The 15,661-nt window shown below is 46.3% G+C and overlaps 1 protein-coding gene across 1 annotated transcript in view; it reads right to left on the bottom strand.

Annotated features, from left to right (window-relative positions):
• The window catches only part of Lima1 (LIM domain and actin binding 1), a 90,344-nt gene that overhangs the window by 5,936 nt on the left and 68,747 nt on the right, over positions 1-15,661 (bottom strand). The window contains exons 8-9 of the mRNA XM_021183417.1: positions 11,002-11,059; positions 8,947-9,056 (exon numbers count right to left, since the gene is read on the bottom strand). Coding sequence (XP_021039076.1) covers positions 8,947-9,056; positions 11,002-11,059 — 168 coding nt within the window. The remainder of the gene's footprint in view (positions 1-8,946; positions 9,057-11,001; positions 11,060-15,661) is intronic.

Below are 15,661 nucleotides of genomic sequence, written 5' to 3' on the forward strand. Positions count from 1 at the left end.
TATGGGTGGAGCAGACTTGAGATTTAAAAAAACAAAAGAAACCCTGTCTCAAAAAACCAAAAATAAATAAATAAATAAATAAATAACTCTAGTTGGGTGTGGAAACTTAGGCCTAGCATCCGAGCACTTGGGAGGCACCTGCAAGAGGACGGTTGCAAACTCAAGGCTATTCTGGTCTATATAGCAAGTGCCCACCAAGCCAGCCACGCTAGAGTGGGACCTCATTGCAAATAAACCATACTGACCAACCAGCCAGCCCTGAAGATAGACATGTAAAAACATCACACTGACTGTTTATTCACTACGGGGACAAAATCAGTGAGGACAGACTGTTCTCCAAGCAGATCTGGTAGGAAATGGAAGCAGAAAACAGACATGAAATGCAAGTGAAGATCTATAAAGCAAAGCATACAAAAACAACAGGCGAACGCTCGCACAGCGTCTCGGGGGCTCAGGAGTAAGAGACAAAGTGCAGAGGAAGGAAGGGTAACCCCCTTCATTCGGGCAGAGTCCTGAGAAGAAGAGAAGTTAAATCACCCAAAGCCAGAGGCTAGCTCAGTGTACCAGTCATGAGGCACTCTGTAACCAGAGTGGCCCAGGTTACAGCAGAGAGCTGTGGGCAGTCACGAGGGCAGTATTTGAATAAAAGGTTTCATTTCTTTTATAGACACAACTGGATTTAAAGGGAGACACTGTTGCCCCGTTTTAATAAGGTTTTCTCTAAAAGGACTAGATGGGTTTTTGTGCATGTGTGTGTGTATGTGTGTGTGTGTGTTTGTTTGTTGTTTTGGATTTATTGTTGTTTTATTTTGCCCAGAAAGCAGGACCTCCATTAAAATGCAGAATAAGGGCTGGAGAGATGTCTCAGCGGTTAAGAGCACTGACTGCTCTTCCAGAGGTCCCAAGTTCAATTCCCAGCAACCACATCAAATCATCTGTAATGGGATCCGATGCCCTCTTCTGGGGTGTCTGAAGATAGCTACGGTGTACTCACATACATAAAATAGATAAATCTTTAAAAAAGAAAACACACACACACACACAATAAAATTTGAGAATGATGGTACAATTGGAGTTACTTGAGAACCTCTCCAAATCACAATTCAAATTGAGTGAGTAATGGGACAAATGTGCTTGTCAGATTGAGAATCATTTTCAGTTGCAAAGAGGGGATCCTACAGTTTTAACAGTTGAAATAGAATTGGAGCCAGGCAGTGGTGGCACACACCTTTGATCCCAGCACTTGGGAGGCAGAGGCAGGCAGATTTCTGAGTTCGAGGCCAGGCTGGTCTACAGAGTGAGTTCTAGGACAGCTGGGGCTACACAGAGAAACCCTGTCTCAAAAAACAACAACAGAAATAGAATTGGGAGAACAAGGGGAAGGGACACTGAGAGCATGTGTGCAGACACATGAATATACACACATGTATGCACACATTCACACACACACACACACACACATGCATACATGCAGGCACGCACACATTCATACATACGCACTCATACAGGCACCATACACAAAGAAGGAACAAACTGTAGCAGGGTGCAGCCCAAGGAATAGAGAGAAGAAACTTGAAAGACAGTGAAGGTTTTGCTCACATTAGGAGGAAAGTGGAAGGCAGGAACAGAGATTAGGTGCCAGGAGCAGGACGCAGAGGCTGGAAGAGACAAATAGGAACCTTTAATGAATACACAGCATTCCATGTGCCCGGAGAACGCAACTGCAGCTGAGCTCCCGCTCAGACTCAGATCCAAGAGTGAGACCACATTCTAACTCTGCCTAGGGAGGCAAAACCCAGCCCCTCTCAGATCCACCTGGGGCACAGCCAACCTCAAAATCAGGATTAAGAAGGTTTTTATGAACCTTCACCCACACAAGGAGTATCTTCCTCATAATTGTTCAGACTGCATTACCTCCTACGCCTGACCCACAGCCGCTTTGTTAGGACTTTATTACCTCCCACATCTGACCTGCAGCCGCTTGCTTTCTTCATTGAAGCCTCCCACACCCAAGTGAGAAGTCACCTCCTCCTTGACATCAACTCCACAGCCTGCTGCCTCACACAACTGGCTGAGCACAGGACCTGCTGCTTCCTGCTGCTTCTGTCCAAGTCTCAGGGCTTTTCTTCTGTTGTTATTTAAGGCTTGTGCATCGAGGGACCCTACACTGTCATAAAAACAACAGCAGAGGCTCCCAGCATGCTCATATGCCAAGTGGTAGCGGCTGTGTTGTGCCTTCCCCTTAATTCTCTGTCCTGGGCGCTCAGCCACTTTTCTGTAATTTCCCCCATGTCTATTCAGGCAACAGGAAGCGTAGTCAATGCCCGAAACGCTCCCATTATCCAAGGTCTGGCATACATCCTGCCCACCCATGCCTCCACCATAGGTTGACTTGACAGAGCCATGCCCAGAACCCTGCCGACATGGGACCGTTAGACAGGCTTCATCTTTATGATATATTCTCTCACCTACTAAGTGTTTTTTTGGTTTTTGGTTTGTTTTGTGTTTTTTTTTTTTATTTCTCTTTCTCTACCTCACTTCTCACACATAGATACTAAAGTATCAGGGATTTCAGATACCTGACCAAGGTTACAAACAGTCAGGGACACAATGAGAATTAAAACCCCTAATTCCTAACTCAGGCCAACGGAGTGTTTTCTAAACACCCCGCGCTGTCTTTGGAGAAGAGGATGGATGTTAATCCAGAACAAACACCCTCACACCCACACATCCAACACATCGGAGTCTTCACTTGATTTCAGATTCAAATGTGGAGATATTATCTTCAGGACCTTCTTGAATGAATGAGGCAATATATAAATATATTAACCAACACAATCTTTACCACGTGAAGAATATTACAGCTCTTCCATTGATGGGCATCAACCTGCTTCAAGTTAGTTTCCAACACATCTACCTGCCTTCATCTGTATCCTTTCAACACAGTATTATGCATGCTGTCAGATGAAGGCGGATGTGCAGGCGGGCATATCCATCAACGAGGGGGTTGGGGGAGGGGAACGGCTGGCAACAAATCCGGAAGTTAGGCCGGTGGACATAATGAAATCGGAAAGAATTCTACCCAGAGGTCAGACCTCCAATTCATCGGATGAATACCGCAAATGCTGTTCATTCTTCCGGTTTGTGCAAAAAAAAAAAAAAAAAAACGGTGGCTAGGTAATAAAACTGGAATTCTTTGTCACGCAGTACGTGGCTGAATACCTACCGCTCAGTGTAGCCTGCAGATTCTGAGTGAAACTCTCTGTGACACCGTTCTCAGCACCACTCACATCCCACATAGACTGTCTCCGTAAGAGGAGGTCAGTATGCTGGGACAGCATCTACAGGGTCCTGGTGACCTTCGGTCATGATTCTCCTAGCTTTGTAAAAGAATATGAAACCAGGCTGGGGACAGCAGGGACCTCGCTGGGAAAAGCTTGCTTATCATAAATGGGGTTCTACATCTCCCACACCATACAATAAACCCACAAAACCTCTTATCCCTGCCCACAGAGGACAGCAAGACAGATACGGCAAGGGGCGCCTCGAAGGATGTCCTTCCAAGCGGTATGTGGTGCTTGCTTGCTTTTCTCTCTCTCTCTCTTTCTTTCTTTCTTTCTTTCTTTCTTTCTTTCTTTCTTTCTTTCTTTCTTTCTTCCTTCCTTCCTTCCTCTCTCTCTCTCTCTTTCTTTCCTTCCTTCCCTCTCTCTCTCTCTTTTAATTTTATTTATCTAATGTATAAACGCTCTGCTGCATATACATCTGCCTGAATGATGAGGGAGGGCATCAGATGCCCCTATAGATGGTTGTGAGCCACCATGTGGTTGCTGGGAATTGAACTAATGACCTCTGGAAGAGCAGCCAGTGCTCTTAGCTGCTGAGCCATCTCTCCAGCCCCAGGCTGTGCTTTCTTTCCACATTCATCCACAGGACCATCTGAGGAAGCTGGGGACAAAATGGTGACCCTCAGGGCTGGTCACATTCTTTTGCCTTTTCTTCTCTCTTGGGTCTTGGTCTTTCTCCTACACCTCATCGTTAATCATTGGAAACGCCATGGCCTGATGGTAAATGTCTATAACCTTAGTACATGGGAGGCAGACACAGCAGGACTACAAGTTTAAGGCTAGCTTGAAGTGTACAGTGAACTGAGGCCAGACTGGGTTGAGTAGTGAAATCCTATTGCAAAACAATTTTTGAAAGGTTGTTAAAAACTCCCAGGGGGCTGGAGAGATGGCTCAGTGGTTAAGAGCACTGACTGCTCTTCCAGAGGTCCTGAGTTCAAATCCCAGCAACCACATGGTGGCTCACAACCACCTGTAATGAGATCTGATGCCCTCTTCTGGTGCATCTGAAGATAGCTACAGTGTACTTAGATATAATAATAAATAAATCTTTAAAAACAAAAACAAACAAACAAAAAAAAACTCCCAGAGAACTCTGGTTCAATTCCGCACATCCACATGGTGTTTCACAACCACCTGCAATTACTGTTCCAGGAGATCTGCTGCTTTCTTCTGACCTCCACGGGACCAGGCACACGGCAAACATCCATGCAGGCCAAACATTGGAGAGCTGGGATAAAAGGAGTGTGACATCATGCCCGACAATATTTATTTTTATTTTATGTGTATGAGTGTTTTATCTCCATGTATGTTATGTGCACTGTATGTGTGCCTGGTGCTCAAGGAGGGCATTGGATCCCCTGAACGAGAGTCACTAATGGTTGTGAGCCACTCTGTGGGTGCTGGGAATAGAACCAGGATCCTCTGCAAGTGCTCTAAACCGCTGAGCCAACTCTCCAGCTACCTTCAGTTTTTACATAAAAAAAACTAAACTTTAAAATTATCTGAGTTCCCTGCTTTGGATGCCCTAGTTTTCAGTAACAGACAGGCACTGAGAACAGATCCCCTCCACCTCAGGATGCGTGGGACTCGAAAAGTCTATTTTGAGTGAACAAATGTATTCTTTGCTACATGTAATTTCCCAAAGTAGAGAAGTGACTTCTGATGCAAAGTCTAGAGCCGTGACATGAGACCAGTTACATCAGCAGCTCTTTCCAGACACGTTTACTGAAAGTATTTCTCTTGCTTACAGACTGCAAGAAGACTTTAAGCAAAAGAAAACAAACAGCCCTTAAATAAAGGGGAGGTAAAATAAGCCCCATGCAAGGCTCTGTCCTTTTGAGCTTTGGACTCCCGACAAACAGGAGGAACTAGGCAAGGTGCTTTAGTCTTTCCCACAGGCCTCAAACCCCGAGGTGTGTGTGTAAAGGCTACTGCTAACGACCAGAGACAAAGGAGCCCATGGAGAAAGACACACATTGTCTCTGACCAACCGAGGAACACCTGTGTGATGCGCTCCTACACAGCCCCCTCATCGGCTGGGGGCCTGGAGCCTGAATCAGAAGGGAATTCAACACAGCACTGGGCCAGCATAAACAGCCCTAATTACATCTGGGCAAACAGGTGAGGCCATATTGAGGAATAATGTTTTTTTTTTTTAATATATATTTATTTATTTATTATATAGAAGTACACTGTAGCTGTCTTCAGACACACCAGAAGAGGGAGTCAGATCTTGTTACGGATGGTTGTGAGCCACCATGTGGTTGCTGGGATTTGAACTCCGGACCTTTGGAAGAGCAGTCGGGTGCTCTTACCTGCTGAGCCATCTCACCAGCCCCGAGGAATAATGTTATCAAGGCCAGATATTAGTTCTTGGATAAACCAGGGCTCAGATTCTTCAGTGACACAGAATCCATAACCAGGTCCAGTCTTATTAATAACTGTTTTATACAGATAGGGTCAGTTTCAATGCATAGCCCAGGCTAGGCCAGAATCTGCTCCCTCGTTGCCTTAACATGCGCCACTATCCCTAGTTTTCTTATTCATTTAAGTTTGCAAGTGTGTGGCGGGGGTGGGGGGGGTAGGGATGGAGGGGGCACTGAAACACAGTATAAGCATTCAAAGGACAGCTTGTAAGAGTTGGTCCTTTTCATGTGGGCCTCACGCAGCTTGTCAAGTGCCGTGTCCACTGAGCCATTTCACCGGTAGTGCTAGCAAATTACATGCTGACTTGACACACGTTAGAGTCATCTGGGAGGAGGGAAACTCAATTAAGAAAATGTCGCCATAAGACTGGGGTGTAAACAAGCTTCTTAGTGATTTATTGGGGGTAGGGTGGGGGAGCGGGCAGCCCATTGTGAGGGTGGGGTCACCCTTGGGCTGGTCTTGGGTTCTATAAGAAAGCAGGCTGAGCAAGCCACGGGGAGCAAGGCAGTAAGCAGCATCCTTCCATGGCCTCTGCATCAGCTCCTGCCTCCAGCTTCCTGCCCTGTAGGAGTTCCTGTCCTGATTCCTTCTGTGATGGACTGTGATAACCCAAATAAACCCTCTTCTTCCCAACTAGCTTTGGTCATGGTGTTTCATTGCAGCAACAGTAACCCTAACTAGGGCACTGGTCTTCTTTTCCCACCTCTTTCTTGCAGAACTCAGGAATGGAATCCAGAGTCTCACATATTAAGAAAATGCTCTTTGCCGGGCGGTGGTGGCGCATGCCTTTAATCCCAGCACTCGGGAGGCAGAGGCAGGTGGATTTCTGAGTTCGAGGCCAGCCTGGGCTACAGAGTGAGTTCCAGGACAGCCACGACTACACAGAGAAACCCTGTCTCGAAAAAACAAAAAAAAAAACAAAAAACAAAAAACAAAAAACAAAAAGTATACTTGCGCATGTCTGTGTGGGGTGTGTTTCTGTAGCTGCAGAGGCTCAAGGAAACCAGAGGCGTGAATCTCCTTGGAAATGGAGTTAAGGACAGCTCTAGGCTGCTGGATGTGGTTGCTGGGAATCTAACTCAGGTCCTCTGCAGGAGCTGCTCTTATGCATCTCTCTAGCCACCCCCTCCCTGCTTTAAATCTATTTTTTGATCCAGAGTCACAAGCCAAACATTGACCTTCGGACAGACGGTGCAGGGGAGGTAATCACACAGTATGGCACCGGCTACCAGGCTGGGCTCAGACCTTGGAAAGGTTAGGGAGAACACAGGTATACACTCAATGCCCGTGACTCTGTCCTTTCCTCTCTCCTTTGTTTGCGTTGGTGCCTGGCATAGCCTGCACCTGCGAGCCCTGTGCTTGGACATCCAGCTGCACCTGGAGCCTCTCAGTTCATTTCTTCTGCACCCACTTTCTCTTGTTCCCTTCTTCAGCGTCCGTTCTTCTATAAACCACGCCCTCCTCGTGAATTTCTGCTTCCTTTAAACATCTCTTCTTGTTTTGCTCTCTTTGCTCCTTGACCTCCTAATCTGCCCTTGGGATGCTGGATTCCTCTGCTTCCTCTTTTGGTCCAGACACCCTACTCGGGTTCTGTTTCCTTCATCCTTTTTGTGAACTAAGGAGTTCATCTGCGCACCAATCATGGAGCCCGATGCTCACAGCACATATGTCCACGGTGCGGGAACAGCATGGACTGCCTTAAGCCCAGTCTATCTTTCAGTTTCTCCCAAGCTGAAATCTTTAAAAATGAGCCCAGGGCTCAGCGGTTAAGAGCACTGGCTGCTTTTCCCAGCAACCACAGGGTGCCTCACAACCATCTGGAATGGGACCCGATGCCCTCTTCTGGTGTGTCTGAAGGCAGCTACAGTATATTCATATACAAAAATTAATCCTAAAAATGAAGAAACAAAACCCAGCTGCACAAAGGCACACCCTGAGAGAAGGTCAAGTGAGGAGGGATGTGTGGGTGTCACCAGTTACCACTCCTTAAAAAAAAAAAAAAAAAGATTTATTTATTTATTTATTTATTTATTTATTTATTACGTACACTGTAGCTGTCTTCAGATGCACCAGAAGAGGGCATCAGATCTCATTACAGATGGTTATGAGGCACCATGTGGTTGCTGGGATTTGAACTCAGGACTTTCGGAAGAACAGTCAGTGCTCTTAACCACTGAGCCATCTCTCCAGGCCCCAGTTACCACTCCTAACAGGAAATGGCTCTGCACTGACCAACATGCACTTACAAGTCTATTAGCAAGTCTATTAACATGAAGTGTAGGTGGGAAAACTGATTGTTTTTGGATATGTGTGTGTTGCTGTGTGTGTGTGTGTGTGTGTGTGTGTGTGTGAAGGTGCGTGTGGAGGTCAAAGGTCAATGCCAGGTGTCTTCCTCAGTCACTCCCCATCTTCTTTATTTGGCTAGACTGGATGGCCAGTGAGCCCCAGATATTCTCCAGTCTCTGCTTCTCCAGCACTGGGTTTACAGTCCTGCGCCTCCACGCCCAGCTTTTTATCGGGTGCTGGGAGAGCCAGATCCAGGTCTTATGGCTATGCTGCAAGCGTTTTTATTCCACTGAGCTACCTCCGCAGCTCCTGCCCTCGCCTTTAATGTGATGTTCTGTGTATGAGTGCTTTGCCTGCATGTACAGATGTGCACCACACACCACATGCATTCCTGGTACCCCAGGAGGCCAGAAGAGGATAGATGGTAGACCTCCCAGAACTGGAGTTACAGATGGTCGTGAGCCACCATGTGGGTGGCAAGAAGTGAACCTGCATCTTCGGAAAGAACAGTAGGTGTTCTAACCAGTGGGCCATCTCTCCTGCCCCTGAAAGTAACTCTGATGCATATCCCTACTGGCATTACATCTAGGAAAGCACAAACAGGCAATGCTGAACAGAGCAATAAAAACTGCAACACACACGGCTGCAGAGATGGCTCAGTGGTTAAGAGCACTGACTGCCCTTCCAGAGGTCCTGAGTTCAAATCCCAGCAACCACCTGCAATGGGATCCTATACTCTCTTCTGGTATGTCTGAAGAGAGTGTACTCATATACATAAAATAAATAAATAAAATCTTAAAAAAAAATACCTGTCCAGGACACATACCAACCAGTAACTTAAAAAAGCAATCGGCAATACTTAAGACTCAGAGAGCAAGTGCCACCGTACCTTCGCTGTTTTGGAAGGAGAACTTTCCGGAAGACTGGAGGTCCTGACGTCAGGACTCAGCGGCTTAGGGTGCATCGGCTGCTGGGCCTCGCTCTTCACCTGGGAGTTACCTGGTTAAGTCACAGAAGGCAGGCATATTAGAGTAGCTCACACAAGCCTCAGGATTTTTGAAAAAGCAAAACATGGGTACTTCCCACCAGGGACTGACTGGTCCTTTTAGCATCAGGAGAAATACTGCTTCTCTGTTGAAGAAGGGCTAAACTGAAGGTGTCCTAGGCCCCCGCAGGACTCAGGCTGTCAGTGAGACTTTCTCGCCCTGCAGCACACAGCTGGGACCCAGACCGTGCAGAACAACATTCTGCTCGGAAGCCTTAGCCCCTTCTGAAGGCTGTGTATAGATTTTGATATGTTCCTGGTGGTTTGCAACCCGAGTAACTTCCAGGCTGGGAAAACGAGGGACTATACGTCGAGTGTTCGTCAGTCATTCTTTGAAAAAGTTTTTGACATAGGAGATATCTCCTGTGTAGCCCTGGCTGGCCCGGAACTGTAATAATTATCAAGAAAACCTTTTCATTCTTTTATCACGGGGGGAAAAAAGCATGCTGGCCACACTGGTGCACATCTCCAGTCCCAGCACTGGGGAGGCAGAGGCAGGTTTGAGTTTGAGTTCAAGGCCAACCTGATCTACAGAGTGAGTTCCAGGACAGCCAGGGCTTCAGAGAGAGACCCTAAATACTAGAATCAGAAGTGGTCCCAGTATCATAAGCGTGTGGCTCACGTAGGCCTGGAAGGCAGGAGAGATCAACCCCTCTACACAGTGAGCTCCAGGCCCACAGTGTGTAGTGAAACTGTGGTCAAAATCAGAGATGGCGGGCCGGGTGTGGTGGTGCACACCTTTAATCCCAGCACTCAGGAGGCAGAGGCAGGCGGATTTCTGAGTTTGAGGCCAGCCTGGTCTACAAAGTGAGTTCTAGGACAGCCTGGGCTACACAGAGAAACCTTGTCTTGAAAAAACCAAAAAAACCAAAAAACTAAAAAAAAAAAAAGAAAAAAAATATCAGAGATGGTAAGAGCCAAGTCAACCCCAAACCTCTTTTTTTTAAAAAATGTATTTATTTTTATTTACATATGAGTACACTGTATCTGTCTTCATATACACACACAAGAAGAAGGCGTCAGATCCCATTACAGATGGTTATGAGCCACCGTGTGGTTGCGGGGAATTGAACTCAGGACCTCTGGAAGAGCAGTCAGTGCTCTTAAATGCCGAGCCATCTCTCCAGCCCCCAAATCTTTTACCTTTGAGAAATCAGGCTTAAAATACTCCAAAACAGGATAAAAATATGAAAATTTAGCACTTAAGTAGAAAAAATCCTTAGGCCTTTAAAATGTTCTTCCAAAATTAATCAATCCCTCTTGAGCAACCTCTGTCAAAGTAGAATGTCAAGGTCACCGGCTTACGTAGCTTCAGGCGTGGAAGAGTCTGGTACACACAGGCTAAGTTCAATGAGAGAAGCCTTGTTAAAAGTATTCTTTCAGTGCGGGCTGGAGCAATGGCCCAGCAGTTAAGAGTGCTGGCTACTCCTCCAGTCCCAAGGGATCTGATGCCATCTTCTGGCCTTGATCGATACTACAGGCTTGTGGTACACAAATGTAGTTCAGACAAACACCCATGCACAATAAATGAAAACCTCAAAAATTTAAATATTCTTTTTCTCTCATGTTAACCATATTTAATTTTTTTTTTCTTTTTGGCTTTTCAAGATGAGGTTTCTCTGTGTAGCCCTGACTGTCTTGGAACTCACTCTGTAGACCAGGCTGGTCTTGAACTCACAGAGATCTGCCCGCCTCACCCTTCCTAATGCTGGGGTTACCAGCGTGTGCCACCACTGCTGGCTAACCGTATTTAACTTCTCCCTAAGCTATGAATGTGTGAAGGGTGATCCAGCACCAGCCCTCAACACCCAAACCCTGATGAGACTGGTTGCTAGGTTTGGAACAGACAATAGCAGGGGGGAGGAAGACCCTGCCACAGAGCTCAGAGCAAATGCTTACAGGTGTCATCTTCAGCAGGGACAGAGAGGGCCACTAGGCTATTCTCAGTTGCAGAAACCTGCAAGAATAAAAAAGATTAAGGAGGATTAAGAAGCGCATTAAAAATACAAGAGCAAACCGGTGCCAGTGCCATAAAATCCTGCTGACTCCAGTTAGTCACTGGCAGCCTGCGGGGAAGTAACGGCCCCAGAACAGCTGAGCATTTAAACAACAGGCAGCAAAATGTCTTTTATGAGGATATTAACGTGCCTCTCAATTACAGAGGAACACTAGAGCAGACAGCACTCAGCTGCCAAGCCGGTATCATCTCCCTCATAAAGAACTTTCAAGCCATATCTTAGGAAGAAAAAAAACCCCGGCGTTAAGAACAACCCCCCCCCCCCCACTCAGATGGCGCCAAGTACACTCCGTGGCAAGGGAAAGGAAAGTATTTAAACCCATGGGTTATTCTTACTCTTATTTTCCTGTTCGAGTGTTTTTTATGGAAAGGTTGCGACTTGGGAGGTGGAGGCAGGGGAATCGGGAGTTGAAGATAACCCCCTGCTATATTGTGAGTTTGATGATAACCTGGGCTACAGTATACCCTGTCTCAGAGAGAGGGGTAGGGAGAGGAGAGGAGAGGAGAGGAGAGGAGAGGAGCCAGTCGTGGAGAGAGGGCTCATTTTAAAGACCCAGATTTAATTCCCAGCACCTACATGGTGTCTCACAATCATCAATATAATACTCTAGTCTCAGGGGATCCAGCAACCTTTTATGACCACTTCAGGTATCAGGAACAAACATGGTGTATAGACATACACGCACTCGCGAGTGTGTGAGTATGGGAAAACAGACCAAAACACTGCCATACCTTGGGGAAGGGTCGGGGTTGGGGTGTGTGTGTCTGTGTGGGATCAGGTTGGGGAAGAACAACAAAAACCAACAAAATTCTGTTTTTGTTTTTGTTTTTAAACTGGAAGCAGATCCTATGTATAGTGCTGATGCACACCTTCCATAGCTAAGGTCGTGATGCAGGATTGAATAGGTGGTACCAAGTGTATATGTGTGTGTAAATATATATATATATATATCTCAAGGTGTTTAATGAGCTGGAGACTACAGGGCTGGCCGACCACACCTGAATGCCAGCATCCCCCCTCCGCCCCAGTCTCTCTTCACTGCAGGAATTCTGCCTTGGCAAAGGGTAAATCAGAGTAATCACAGCTGACATTTAGCGAGTGTTTACTACAAGCCAAGTATGGCACTGATGGCCTCACATGCAGCATTTCATTTGATGACATGAAATACTTTTTTCTGAAAGCCGTGCTTGGTTATAAAGAGGCCGTTGCTGCTGGCAGGTCGGCACATGCCCGTAATTTCAACACTTGAGAAACCACAGAGAGAGGAGGGGCCAGAAATTCAGGGTCATCCTTGCTAACACAGCCTGGGCTACATGAGACCCTGTGACCCAAAACCAAAACCAAACAAGACGCTCAGCTCTTGAGAATCTGTCCGTGCGCCTTTCCTGGGATATTCTCTCCCCTTTAACCCGGTCCCCTTGAACCTGTGGGGGTACACGTAACGCTGACATCACTGCCCACCGGCAGACAGACGACATGAACTCAGAAACTTCCAGGCAGGAGTATCGGAGACCATGCTCAGACATCTCCTTAAAGGAAGAATAGCAGCTTGACAAAGCATGGTATTTCAACAAAGTTTGCTTGGGGCTGCAGAGGTGGCTCTGCAGTTACGAGCACTGGCTGCTCCTTCATAGGACCTGGGCTCAATTTCCAGCAACCACAAGGCAGTTCTAGACGACCCAAGGCAGTCTTCCATTCTCAAAGGATAAATAGCGCCCCCTCCCACTTTGTGTGTGTGTGTGTGTGTGTTTTGCTTTCTTAAAGAACAGTTCCTGTAGCACTAGCGTCCTTTTGCAGCAGACCGAAGTTCAAAACAGTGCTTAGGCACTGCTTAGCACATGGTGGCGAGGTGCGCACCAAGGCTCTGAAATCCCACAGACTTGGACACAGCCATGCTCGCAGACTCACAGGTCGTGCGGGGAGAGTATCCGCTCTCTGCCCCTTTCCTCCCCACCCACTCTCCCAGTTATGATTCATCTCACCCCGTGCTCCTTTAGGCTGTAATTAAAATGTTCTGATCTTGCCGTTCAGCCTAGAGTTCTCATTTCAAATCAAACCAGCAGGAGGACGATCAGGAATTAAGCACAAAACACAGAATTAAAACCACGTGACCGTGATTTTTCAGATAAGTATTTCTTCAGAGACGCACCTTAGGTAATAAAGGGGGGAGGCATTTTTTTTTTTTTAATTTACAGACTATAAGGAAAATTCCAAACATATCTGCTGGTTATATTTGAGAAACAGCTTTCACTAGGCAGGCATGGGGAACTACACCTTTAGTCTCAGCACTCAAGAGGCAGAGGCAGACATATCTCTGTAAGTTTCAGGCTAGCCTAGTCTACCCAGCAATTCCAAGCCATCCAGGACTACAGGGAGAGAACTTGTCTCAAAAACATTTAAAAAAAAGAAAGAATGAAGAAGAGCCCACTTATGCAGCTTATTATTTATTTTATTATAAGATCCTGTTTTATTTTCTATGTAGGAGTGCTTTGCCTGCATGTATGTTATGTGCAGTATGTATGCTCAGAAGAGGGTGCTGGCTCCCCTGCAATTGGAGTTACACACAGTTGTGAGCTGCTATGTGGGAGCTGGGAATTGAACCCTGATCCTCTGAAGAACAGCCAGTGCTCTTAGCTATGGAGGCATCTCTCCAGCCCAGTCTGACATGGATTTGAGGAGTCTATGGTTGCCAAGTATGCTGTCTACATAAAGTTGTTACCTGCTGCAACTAAGTTGTCCGTCTAATTGTGATTTGCTGAAACAGTCCCCATGCCTTCCCACCGATGCCTGATCAGCCTAGAAGGCTTTTCCAGATCTTACCCTGGCCTCTTCCTCCTGCCTGTCTCTCATTCCTGACTATTTACACGAACGCCTTGCCAAATCAATCAAACAGCCATTCCTAAGAGGTCAGTCCTGGGTCTCTGCACTCAGCTATGTCTGCGTGTGTCTATTCTTCTTATTCTTCTTATTCTTCTTTTTAATATGCCACTTCTCCACACCCTTGGCCTATTCCTGTACATTCCTCAAGGCTTGGCTCAGACACCATTTTCCTGAAGAAGTCAGCTTAGCTAGCTCTAAACTCCATGGCCCTACCATAATGATTCTTGATAGTTAACATGCTGGAGGGCTAGCCTGATAGTGTTCCTGCACATGAAGGCCACATGGCTTGGGGAGGAAGGGGGGGAGGGGAGGGAGGAAGGGAAAGAGAGAGAGAGAGAGAGAGAGAGAAAAGAGGGGAGGGAGGGAGGGAGAATCTGAATAAGAATAAATGTTTGTGTGCATTTTTCTGTTTTAAACAGACTCACTATGGCCTCTGGCCTTTGCTTCCTTCAATGCTTCTAGGGTTACTGGGTATTTGCTACTGTACCTGGCTTAGCCCTTAGTTTAGCCCCCATTATGTTAATCAATTATTATATGTGTGGGGTGAGGACATACCACAGCACACACTGGGAGGTCAGATCTCTCTTGCAGGAGTTGAATCTCTCCTTCCATGGTGCCAGTGCTGGGGATTGGACTCAGGTCCTCAGCTTTGCCTGCACGGACCTTCTCTGGGAAGCTGACTCGTGGCCTGGCCTTTAGTTTCTAAGCTTTGCAGTTCCTATGCTTAACAAACCGCCTAGGAGCCAGCACTCGGGAGGCAGAGGCAGGGGGATTTCTGAGTTCGAGGCCAGCCTGGTCTACAAAGTGAGTTCCAGTACAGCCAGGGCTATACAGAGAAACCCTGTCTCGAAAAACCAAAAAAAAAAAAAAAAAAAATCGCCTAGGATTCTAAACTGCCTCGAGTGAGCCCTGGAGATGTGACTCAGTGGTAGAACACTTGCCTAGTGTGCCTTGGGTTAATCATTACTGTAGCAAAGCCAAGACCAAACAAATAAGAGTGTTGTCAAGGGCTGGAGAGATAGCTCAATGGTTAAGAGTACTACTGTCTGATCTTCCAGAGGTCCTGAGTTCAATCCCCAGTAACTACATGGGGTCTTACAACCATCTATAATGGAATCTGATGCCCCCTTCTGGCATGCAGGTGTATATGCAGATAGAGCACTCAATAAATAAATAAATCTTTTTTTTTTTTTTTTTTAAAGGAGTAATGTCAAAAGCTTGTAGTCTCAGTGATTTAAAAAGCCGAGGCAGGAGGATTGCTGGAATGTACAAGTTCAAGATGAGCCTGAGCAACAGAGACCTGAAAACAAATTTAAAACAAAACAAGCAGGCTGGAGAGATGGCCCAGTGGTTAGAACACTGGCTGTTCTTCCAGAGGTCTTGAGTTCAATTCCCAGCAACCCCATGGTAGCTCACAACCATCTTGTGGTGGCTTATAACCATCTTGTAAAGTGATCAGATGCCCTCTTCTGGAGTGTCTGAAGTCAGCTACAATGTACTTAAAAATAAATAAATAATTCTTTAAAAAAGAAAAAAGGACAAAAAAACTCCCCCCAAAACCCAACCCTTTAAATATATATATATATATAATATATATTTTTTTTTGTTTGTTTGTTTGTTTGTTTTGAGACAGGGTTTCTCTGTGTAGCCCTGGCTGTCCT

The sequence above is a fragment of the Mus caroli genome, chromosome 15 (genome assembly GCF_900094665.2).
Source record: "Mus caroli chromosome 15, CAROLI_EIJ_v1.1, whole genome shotgun sequence".
NCBI classification, from domain to species: domain Eukaryota; kingdom Metazoa; phylum Chordata; class Mammalia; order Rodentia; family Muridae; genus Mus; species Mus caroli.